At 44.3% G+C, this 12,048-nt stretch overlaps 1 protein-coding gene across 4 annotated transcripts in view; it reads left to right on the top strand.

The window, feature by feature from the left end:
• The window catches only part of crtc3 (CREB regulated transcription coactivator 3), an 82,994-nt gene that overhangs the window by 50,161 nt on the left and 20,785 nt on the right, over positions 1-12,048 (top strand). For 2 of the 4 annotated variants that reach the window (XM_090222784.1, XM_090222786.1), the window contains exons 5-6: positions 5,694-5,756; positions 8,141-8,238. In XM_090222784.1, coding sequence (XP_090078910.1) covers positions 5,694-5,756; positions 8,141-8,238 — 161 coding nt within the window. The remainder of the gene's footprint in view (positions 1-5,693; positions 5,757-8,140; positions 8,239-12,048) is intronic. The other 2 variants (XM_090222785.1, XM_090222787.1) reach the window with 1 other exon arrangement.

Below are 12,048 nucleotides of genomic sequence, written 5' to 3' on the forward strand. Positions count from 1 at the left end.
GAGAGATGAATAGAGACGGAAAGGGAGAGATGAATAGAGACGGAAAGGGAGAGATGAATAGAGACGGAAAGGGAGAGATGAATAGAGACGGAAAGGGAGAGATGAATAGAGACAGAAAGGGAGAGATGAATAGAGACGGAAAGGGAGAGATGAATAGAGACGGAAAGGGAGAGATGAATAGAGACGGAAAGGGAGAGATGAATAGAGACGGAAAGGGAGAGATGAATATAGACGGAAAGAGAGAGATGAATAGAGACGGAAAGGGAGAGATGAATAGAGACAAAGGGAGAGATGAAGGGAGAGCTGAATAGACGGAAAGGGAGAGATGAATAGAGACGGAAAGGGAGAGATGAATAGAGACAAAGGGAGAGATGAATAGAGACGGAAAGGGAGAGATGAATAGAGACGGAAAGGGAGAGATGAATAGAGACGGAAAGGGAGAGATGAATAGAGACGGAAAGGGAGAGATGAATAGAGACAAAGGGAGAGATGAAGGGAGAGCTGAATAGACGGAAAGGGAGAGATGAATAGAGACGGAAAGGGAGAGATGAATAGAGACAAAGGGAGAGATGAATAGAGACGGAAAGGGAGAGATGAATAGAGACGGAAAGGGAGAGATGAATAGAGACAAAGGGAGAGATGAATAGAGACGGAAAGGGAGAGATGAATAGAGACGGAAAGGGAGAGATGAATAGAGACGGAAAGGGAGAGATGAATGGAGATGGAAAGGGAGAGATGAATAGAGACGGAAAGGGAGAGATGAATAGAGACAAAGGGAGAGATGAATAGAGACGGAAAGGGAGAGATGAATAGAGACGGAAAGGGAGAGATGAATAGAGACGGAAAGGGAGAGATGAATAGAGACGGAAAGGGAGAGATGAATAGAGACGGAAAGGGAGAGATGAATAGAGACGGAAAGGGAGAGATGAAGGGAGAGCTGAATAGAGACGGAAAGGGAGAGATGAATAGAGACGGAAAGGGAGAGATGAAGGGAGACGGAAAGGGAGAGATGAATAGAGACTGAGAGAAAGGGAGAGAGGGATAGAGACTGAGAGAAAGGGAGAGAGGGATAGAGACTGAGAGAAAGGGAGAGAGGGATAGAGACTGAGAGAAAGGGAATGGGAGAAGGGCAGGGGAAGGCATGTGTGGCTGTTCCAACTCCATATGGCCCATGCTGCTAAGCCCCAATACAGTACAGGGGGAGGAGGGACACACAGCTTTACATGGAAATGTGTAATAAAGCCGCTGTCATCTGGGGAAAGCAGCTCATGAGACGTGTGTGTGTGTACTGTCATAGCATTGCAGAACACCCAGCTGCAGTGTACCTACTGAAAGTGCAGGGTGGGTGGAGTATTTGGTATATATCCCACTGGCTCCAAAGTCCGTCTTCCTGGAGTGTGTACTTTGCTGGGTGAGTCTAAATACAGCACCCCCAGTGTGTCTAGGAGCTTAGTGACATGACAGGTTGGTGTGGACCATTTTTATTAGCCTCCCCCCACACTTTTTAATAGAAGGGAGGTGACGATGCAGTGCAAAGCGCCCCTCAGGAGAGAAGCAGAGATCGCCCCCTGTAGGCATATGGGAGAACTGCTGGCCTTGGCAACGATGGATCCCATCTAAGAAGATCATGTTTGGACTGGGAAGTTGGCTGTCCCCCTTACTCTGGCCCTGATTCCCAAATCAAACCCTACCCACGGCCTCGAGGCAGTGTACTTACGTAGATTTGAGAGGATTGCATAGGTGTAAACAATATGCCGACCATTCCCCTGGTCTATCAGAGGGCAAAATGGATCTCCGACACACGGGTCATTCCACTGCAACAGAGTGACACTGAGACTCAGATCTTTCACGTTACAATGTATGTCAAACAAAAATAGATGATTGCAAAGTTAAAACCATACAACTCTATGCATAAGGACTATTAACATTTTCTGCAGAACATTTTACAAAAACACATTTACTTGAACGTGCAGATGCAATGTTTGGTAAGAAAATTAAGTTTTGTGCAGTCATTCTGTTACCAAACTTTGCATCTGTGCTGTTCTTCAAGTAAATGTTTTGTAAAATCTTCAGTGGAAATTGTTAAAATAGTCCTTGTGCATCGAGTTGTATGGTTTGTTTACCTTTTCAATCATTGCTTTTTGTTTGAAATACATTTCTAAGATGATACAATTAAAAAATCAGTGACACTGTGGAATTGCCCACAACCACCATATTTCTTACATTTCCAATCCTCTCAGATCTACACAAGTGACTGGGGGGTAGGGGCTAGGGGTAGGGGCTAGGGCCCACTTCCAGTGAGCTTATCATTGTATTACACACTTTATCAGACCACAATGTGTGATAGTAGCAACCAGGAGTGTCACAGGATGAGCGTGTAATCGCTAAATTCAGTCATCTAAATGTAGTCATGGTTAAAAATCACTGGGTTTCTCCTGCAGAGTCTCTATTCTCCTTCAACTGGTGTCTTCCACTGTCACAGCAGCTGTTCGCTAGTCATCTACAATGAGGCCTTCAGATTTCTGTTTCCTCAGATGGGGGTTATTTACAGAGAGATTTACAGAGATGGAGATTTTGCGTTGGTTTTTAACTTGATTCTTTGCTAATTTTCACAGATACTTGTGTTTGTCTCTGCCATGTGGAAAAGTGTGGATGTAGCCTAAGGGTTGTAAGGAATAGTGATAAAATTAATTTATCAAATTAAAAGTTGAAGTGTTTTTTCCCTGGTTTAACTTAGTTGATGTTCTGATTTGATCTACAGTTGTCTTACAGTACCTGGTGCTCTAGGGATATGGAGAGAGGGAGGCAGCAACCGCAGGGTGGCTGGCATCAATATCTCAGGCACCACCTACTGCACATGTGCCCTTGAGAAAGGCACATAACCCCTAACCTGCTCTATGGGCACTGCTCTGTGCCTCACCCTGTGCTGCTCCCTCCCTGCCAATAGTGTAGGACGACAAGAATAACCACAATCCCCTGTTGTCTGGATCAATGAAGATGGCTTGTATTGTATAATCTACAGAACTGTGGCACAGCTAGTCCACCTGGTTAGGCATACTTGTGTTTAGTGCTCCTGTTTCGTCCCTGGTGAGTAGGGCTGGTCCCCCGTAGTTTAACTCTGCTTGTTGCTTCGCATCAACTCCCAGTTCAATCCCAGTCGTCCAACATGTGGATTCAGTTGAAAAGGGTTAACACCGGGCTCTCCACAATCTCATAGGGGTCTGTTTACACCCACACACCTGGCACGGTCTGGTAAACTATTGCAAATGAAACCAGAACACTATGCACACATTGAGTGTCTAGATCAATGCACTTGTTTTGTCAGATACAACTAGTATCCCAAAGCAAGTGTAATAACAGCACACTGAACAGATTTGAGTTGTGAACATGTTTTACTGGACAGCACAACCAAATGGGCTCTAAACAAGAAATCAACTTTAGAATGGCATAATAATCGCGTTATAACATAAGTGGAATAAGGAACAGTCACTATTCCTCTTGTGTACAGTAGTTAAACTCTCAGCTCATTGCTATGTAATTAAAATGCAATTACCAAAGTATTATTTAACAACATGCTAATAAAATGTTGCTCAAAGTAATTGTAGCTTGATTACACAGGCACAAGAACAATGTCATGTTAAGTGTTACTGAGAATGCTAACAGTAACAAAATATGGCTATTACGTTTTGAAACTAAACATCCCAAAACAGCCTTCTTGAATCAACTACAGCCAAGGTAGGTTGAAAATCATGTTAGTTTGTATTCTACTTAAGCGATCCCTTTAAAGATAGTATAATGTGTGTTTGAAACAAGAACATTCACCCTCCGATGGACAAAAAGCTTCAAAGTTGTTTCTGCTCAGCATTCAACGTGCTGTTTGCAAATGGCTTTTGAATTACTCTGCAGTGTTTTCAGGTATTATACAAATGTATTGCATCTTTCAACCTTTTCAGTGGCATGTTTAAAGACTTGTAATAGTAGTTGAGCTATATACTGTACTTATCTGTACAAAATGTCATTGGTTTGACTTGATTATATACACCTGGGGCAATGGACATTTACAGAATGTTCAGATAGAAATGTATTGTCTAGATCAAATATGACTCTCAGATTGGAATAGTATAGTAAATGGTGTACTCTCTTCATTATATCTTCAACATGCAGTTCCAGATACAGCCTTGGCATTAGTTGAAGGCAGCCAATCCAATCATTTCGGAAAAGTCGTCACTTCCTGAGATCTGTATTCAAATTTGTTTTACATTTAGTTGCTTTCTCAGATGTGAATTCCAATCATTTACAAAAGTAGTCACGGTACTTTCTGAGATCTGTAAAAAAATAAAAAAAATAAAAAAATACTTTTTGGGAATCTGTATTCAAATAGGTGTAGTCAGTTCCTCCTGAAAAACATTTACTTTCCACAAAGCATAGTTGAATGTCTGATGGACATTTATTTGTTTTTTAGGGGGTTCCTTTACTTAGTCAGTCCACTTTAGTAGACCTGTATCCAGACCTGTAGTCAGTCCACTTTAGTAGATCTGTATCCAGACCTGTAGTCAGTCCACTTTAGTAGACCTGTTTCCAGACCTGTAGTCAGTCCACTTTAGTAGACCTGTTTCCAGACCTGTAGTCAGTCCACTTTAGTAGACCTGTTTCCAGACCTGTAGTCAGTCCACTTTAGTAGACCTGTTTCCAGACCTGTAGTCAGTCCACTTTAGTATATCTGTATCCAGACCTGTAGTCAGTCCACTTTAGTTTACCTGTTTCCAGACCTGTAGTCAGTCCACTTTAGTAGATCTGTATCCAGACCTGTAGTCAGTCCACTTTAGTAGACCTGTTTCCAGACCTGTAGGCAGTCCACTTTAGTAGACCTGTTTCCAGACCTGTAGTCAGTCCACTTTAGTAGATCTGTATCCAGACCTGTAGTCAGTCCACTTTAGTAGATCTGTATCCAGACCTGTAGTCAGTCCACTTTAGTAGATCTGTATCCATATCTGTAGTCAGTCCACTTTAGTAGACCTGTTTCCAGACCTGTAGTCAGTCCACTTTAGTAGATCTGTATCCAGACCTGTAGTCAGTCCACTTTAGTAGATCTGTATCCAGACCTGTAGTCAGTCCACTTTAGTAGATCTGTATCCATACCTGTAGTCAGTCCACTTTAGTATACCTGTTTCCAGACCTGTAGTCAGTCCACTTTAGTTGAACTGTTTCCAGACCTGTAGTCAGTCCACTTTAGTTGAACTGTTTCCAGACCTGTAGTCAGTCCACTTTACATGAACTGTTTCCAGACCTGTAGTCAGTCCACTTTAGTTGAACTGTTTCCAGACCTGTAGTCAGTCCACTTTAGTAGACCTGTTTCCAGACCTGTAGTCAGTCCACTTTAGTTGAACTGTTTCCAGACCTGTAGTCAGTCCACTTTAGTAGACCTGTTTCCAGACCTGTAGTCAGTCCACTTTAGTTGAACTGTTTCCAGACCTGTAGTCAGTCCACTTTAGTCGATCTGTTTCCAGACCTGTACTCAGTCCACTAGTAGATCTGTATCCAGCCCCCTCATCCAGATTTCCCTCCTCACCTTAGAATTTCCAACCTATTCTCTCTCTCTCTCTCTCCCCCACTCTCTCAGCATCCAGGCCTTTTCTGAGCTCAAGTAAACTACGAAACGAGCGTGATGTTTCTCTCTCTTTCCCTCTCCCAAGGGAGCAGCAGCCGTGGGCCGAGGAGAAACGACCAGGATTTAGATTAATATCACAGCTCAACAGGTGACCTTTGAACTCTTCAGCCTCCTCTCTTGCTTTCTCTCTCACACGGACCAACCACTCTGCCGGACTGCTCTGTCTCTCCTCTCTCTGTTGTAGACTGCCCAATCCTTCCTCTCATTCTCACGTACTCTCTCACCACCCTCCCCCTCTCTTGCTCTCTCACCCCCCCTGCTCTCTCTCCTCTCTATTCAAATCTCTCATGCTCTCTCTCCTCTCTATACCAATCTCTCATGCTCTCTCTCCTCTCTATACCAATCTCTCATGCTCTCCCTCCTCTCTATTCCAATCTCTCATGCTCTCTCTCCTCTATTCCAATCTCTCATGCTCTCTCTCCTCTCTATACCAATCTCTCATGCTCTCTCTCCTCTCTATACCAATCTCTCATGCTCTCTCGTCCTCTCTTGCTCTATTTTTTGTATGCCCTCTTCCTCTCCTTAATCACCCTCTTGTTTAACTCCTTTTTATTTTTTTAGATATCTGTTCATCTGTCTCTCTCTAGCAAGGCTTTGAGACACGGAGTTGGAGCACAAGACAGACTACTGTGTCTGTTCACTTTCACTCCCTCCCTCTACCTCTCTGTCCTTCTACCTCGCTATACTAGTAACACTAATCAGTCTTTTTCTTCTGTCATTGTCACTAACCCAGCTGTAGGACCGTGTGACTGGGTGGGTAAGGCTGTCGCCACCTACCCTGTCGCTGCTGCTGCCACCCATCGCTACCTAACACTGTGCCTCCTGACTCACAGTGGATTTATTCACTACTATTTAGTTTATTTACATTCATCGTTTGGTCTTTCTTTGGACCATCTGTCTGTTTCTTGATGTGATGCTGGTGTTACGATGCTAATTGCAAATGTTACAATGTTTATTTGCATATAAATGACGTTGTTTAATCACCAATGTTATGTCAATTGTTATTGATGATATGCTATTAATGAATTAATTGATTCTCTGTTAGGAACCATACTGAGCTCTAGGGCGTGTTCAGTGGGAGGAAAAAGTTCAGAAATGGGGAGCTACAATCTACCTGTGCTTGTCCAATAAGAAACACTTGTTCTTGTTTTCCATTGCAGAGCACTTTGCTACGGTGTGCCCTAATGAACATGGTACGGTCTCAGCGAGTTTAGGGACTGCACACAGAGACATTAAAACCACTGTGAAAGAGGGTGTCCATCTTGAGAAGGAGAGTGTGAGAGATGCATCCTCAAGGGGAAGAGAAAGTGGAGGATGGGAAGAAAGAAAGAGGGAGGGAGAGATTTGTCCTTAGAGGGGTAGTGAAGCATAAACACAGCTATTGGAGCTTAATGAAGAGCACTTGAGAAAGCCCTCAGCTGTAGCCAGTGAAAGAAGTGTGTGTGTGCGCGTGCGTCTGAGGGGGGGGGTGGTGTATGTACGTTTGAGAATGTGTGTGTTGAAGTATTAGTGTGTATGCAGAGCAGACTTTGGACCCACCACTGAATGACTCTCTGACCTAGCTGTGAGGCGTCCTCATCCTCTGTCCACCACTGAATGACTCTCTGACCTAGCTGTGAGGCGTCCTCATCCTCTGTCCAGCACTGAATTACTCTCTGACCTAGCTGTGAGGCGTCCTCATCCTCTGTCCAGCACTGAATGACTCTCTGACCTAGCTGTGAGGCGTCCTCATCCTCTGTCCACCACTGAATGACTCTCTGACCTAGCTGTGAGGCGTCCTCATCCTCTGTCCACCACTGAATGACTCTCTGACCTAGCTGTGAGGCGTCCTCATCCTCTGTCCAGCACTGAATGACTCTCTGACCTAGCTGTGAGGCGTCCTCATCCTCTGTCCACCACTGAATGACTCTCTGAACTAGCCGCGAGGCGTCCTCATCCTCTGTCCACCACTGGCTCAGAATATTAACACCCTGCCTCCCGAGTGGCTCAGTGGTCTAAGGTACTGCATCACAGTGCTAGCTGTGCCACTAGAGATTCTGGGTTAAAATCCAGGCTCTGTCGCGACCGGGAGACCCATGGGGCGGCGCACAATTGGCCCAGCGTCTTCCAGGTTAGGGGAGGGTTTGGCCGGCAGTGTTGTCCTTGTCCCATCTCGCACTAGCGACTCCTGTGGCGGGCCAGGCAAAGTGTGCGCTGACACGGTCGCCAGGTGTACGGTGTTTCCTCTGACACATTGGTGCGGCTGGCTTCTGAGTTAAGTGGGCATTGTGTCAAGAAGCAGTGCGGTTTGGTTGGGTTGTGTTTCGGAGGACGCACAGCTCTCGACCTTCACCTCTCCCGTGTCCATACGGGTGGGACAAAACGATGTAACTACAAATTGGATACCACGACATTGGGGAGAAAATTAACACTCTCCTCCATCCCCTCCTCCCTCTCTCCTCCTCCTCCCTCTCTCTCTCTCCTCCTCCACAGAACCAACTCGGACTCGGCTCTTCATACGAGTGCCATGAACCCCCAGGACCCCTTTGGCATGAACCAGCAGATGGGCAGAGGGCCCCCCCAGCGCAACGGTGAGAACACACACACACACACAGCATCTGCACACATACAGCTATCTGCACACACACGCATGCATACACATCGCATCTACACACACACACTTTGCATCTGCACGTGCGTAAACAAACACCCTATTCCCTACACAGTGCACTTCTTCTGAACATTGCCCAAAGAGATTGGCTATTTAACAGTAAATAAGGGAATTGTTTTCACCCCACAGTTAGCCACGATGATTAGCTAGACTGGTAAAATGGTTTACAGTTACCAATGGCTTCTACACTATTCTACTAGTGCTGCCGTGTCGATATCATGTCTCCAGTTTACCTTTTATCATCGTGACGCTTATCCACTTTCTATGCGCATTGTGCAAGTTATGGAATGTATCAGATATGTGGAACTGGTTGGAGGTTCTTGAGGAGAGGTTGTGCAATAACATTAATTGTAATCAATGTAAACAGATGGTGTAGGCAGGAAATCATTTAAAATCTTTCTACAACATCTAAGGTTTATAAAAAAATTGAGACCTTACTGAGACATTGTAGAAAGATATGAAATGATTTCCTGTCTACACTGTCAGTGTGCCTTATTAAAATATCTAAGTGGTGAGAGAAGAGTTTGTCTAGTTGGTTGGAACAGTCCTGGGCCTGTAGAGACTCCTCTCTTTCACTCCTGTCTTCCTTTCCTCCATTCCTCTCTCCTCTGTGTCTGGATCTTTAGTTTTTCCCCTTTACCTTCACATCGCTACTTATTCTATCTCATCCTCTCTTCTTTCTCTTTACCCACCCTCACTTTCCTCTCTCTTTTCTTTCCATTCTCTCTCTCCTTCTGTTGTCTTTCTATCATCTCTCCCCTCTCTATCCCTCCATCTCTCCCTCCATTCCTCTCTCGTCTGTGTGTGTATTTAAAATGTTCTCCCTTCCATCCATTCCTCCCCTTACCCCTCTCTGTTAAGAGTGACAGACAGTGGAATGTGTTGTGTTAATGCATTATCAGTGAGTGATGTCTTAATGTTGGAGAGAGAGACTTGGATAGGCTCCTACGGTCCCAGAATGGATTACCACTCTATTTGTTTAGCCAACAAGTTTAAACAGGATATTGGCAGGTGAGTCCAGCTGTGTATTGACAGGGGTGGGGTTCTATATTGAAAGGCAAGTATTTTTTTTTACTTCAATAGAGTGATCAGGGATGTGCAACTATAGTTTTCCTTCACGGAAAATACATCAGTGCAACACATTCAGCAGAAAATAGCTTCATTTTCATCAGATGACAACAGAAGTGCAACACTTTTTGGCCGGCAGCGAGACGAGTAAATTAACTCACAATGAAAAATGTTTGTTTTTTTGTTTAACTATGCATGGCCATGTTATTAATGTTTATCATAGAAATAATGTAGCCAGCTGCATTTCTTAATGTTTTGCTTAAAGTTAAGAAAAGTAGCTACACATCAGTCAGAGCGCTGTCTGCTGATAGAATGCCCGTTCGTGAATTCTCATCCGAGTGGAGAAGAGCATCTGAAGCACAAAATTTGTCTGATGCCGAGCAGAAATTACAAGAAACATTTTAGATCTGGCAGCAAGATTTCTTATGCAAATTATACTTTTTTTCCTTTGTGAAAAACGCTGCATTCTGCGTTAACTTGCAAGTTAAACTTAGGGGGTCGCGCTATCTAAGCAAAATGGCTTAATTAATAAGGTCACTGGACATCATATAGTGTTTGCTTTCTGCTGTGTTTGAGAAGTCAAAGCCCTTTGGATGAGTTACAGCTGCCAGTGCTTGATATCCTTGCGTTTTTTTGTCCTCTCTGTTCTTGGCCTGTATGCTCCTCACCCCTTTTCTCAGAACAGAGCAGGTAGGCCCATTGCCCTAGCGACTCCAGACTCCACACAGACACAGCGTGTACACATGCTGCTCCAGAGCCAGTACTGTTCTTCCTTCAGACAAGCATGTGTCAAAACTTTGCTCATTTGCACAATGTCTCGTTCACCTTTACTTGTAAATGTCCAAACTCACCAAACATGACATTCGGTAGCTCCTACCTATTTATGTTTAACTTTATGAGCTGGATTGCCTGTCTTTGCGATTTGTTTTTTTTCCCGTTTGCTCGTTAGCATATTTAGCTAGCAGCTTCTGTGGAAATTCGCTATTAAGTGTGCTAATTTTGTTAGCATTCTGGTGATAGATGCCCATTTTTTTTTGGAGCCCCCTTGTGTTCTAAACCGGTAATATCATAACTCCAGGGATTAGAGAAGGCCGGTAGGACTCCTTGAAATGAGGGGACTAGATGCATATAAAGTGCTTTTTATTTCCAAACAATAAAACAGATAGGTATGAAAATACCCTCAAATAAAAGGTGACATTCTGTACTGTCGTCTCATAAAACATTTGATCTCAAATCCAAAATACTGGAGTATGGAGACAAATTAAAAGTTGTAGCTTTGTTGCCCAAATAAATTTGTTGTGAAGGGATATCGTGTGTGTGTGTGTGTGTGTGTGTGTGTGTGTGTGTGTCAAGATGCATAGGCCTACGTTTGTGTGTGAAGACACAGCAGATGGAGTGTAACTGGATGGAGTGTAACTGACTACAGAGCAAGTAGAGACATGCCTTTCTGTAGTACTAGAGCAGTGTTTGTCTAATACCGGAGTTGGTTGAGATACACTTCTGGGTTGCAGGCAGTCATGGCCATATGTCGCTAGTATTCCCACTATTCCCATGGAGTTGAGGCTTAAGAATGGGCTGCGGCTTTTAAAAAATAAATCATTTAAAAACGTATTTCGATGACCTAGAAGATCACGACTAAACCCCAAAAGCCTTTAGGAGGGAGGGTCACTGCACTAAATGCACTGACTGTAAGTCGCTCTGGATAACAGCGCCTGACAAAAAATAGTGTGGTAAATGGTCAAATGCAAATACTTGGGAACTACTGGTGCAAACCGTAGCGGCTCACTGCTACCCCTGCAGGTGAGTGAAGTGTGGTACGTTGCAGCGTACAGTGTCCTATCAGGCTCAGAGGGTTTTTGGCCTGTCAGGAGGGTTACAGTGAGACTCTGAGAGGTGGTAAGCCAGTGTCTGATTACCAATCCCAACATCCATCCCGGCAGGCAGACAGACGTGAGTCAGGGCTATGCATGGGAACGTTCAGTAGTTGCATTCATTAGGCACCAAACATGGACTGAAATAAGGAAAGACTAACTGGATTTTGTAAGAAACACTCAATATTTTCTTGTTGCAAAACATTTTGCTACGTTGTGCCCTAATGAACACGACCCACGACAAGGGCACAACTCCAGTCTGCAGTGGATGCAGAGGGTATGCTGCTTTAAATCACTGATTGGTTTAGACCTGGGAACACGTATTTGTGAACTAGCCATCCAATCAGAAGGGGAAAAACTTGGACTATGGGCTTAAAGGACGGGTGTTGTGCACCTTAGAACTGGACCAACATCTCATTGTCTTCTTCTGGTATATTTAATTATGTTGTGCTATCAGTACAAGCCTTAAGCTCAAATCCTTACTACAGTGATTCTGTCCCACAGTAAGAGTGGGGACGGCAGACAGACATTTTTTGTCCCCGTGGTCTCGTTTCACTCCGTGGCATCTCTCCGAGGTCTCTGTGACTGGTCACATTTGAGAGGAAATTAAGGCGACGTTGGACTCCCGCCCATTGCCTTCTCTCCATGCCGGTTGGCTGAGTGGAGAGCTGGGCATAAAGTCGTGGACCGTTCAAATAGAAATATGCCATGTAGAACAAACATGCCTCTCTGATGTGAACAAGGAATCAAGTTAACTGCTCTATTCATGACATTTCTACCTGAAACGGTCC

The sequence above is a fragment of the Oncorhynchus mykiss genome, chromosome 26 (assembly GCF_057628025.1).
Source record: "Oncorhynchus mykiss isolate SJ-2025 chromosome 26, ASM5762802v1, whole genome shotgun sequence".
NCBI lineage: Eukaryota > Metazoa > Chordata > Actinopteri > Salmoniformes > Salmonidae > Oncorhynchus > Oncorhynchus mykiss.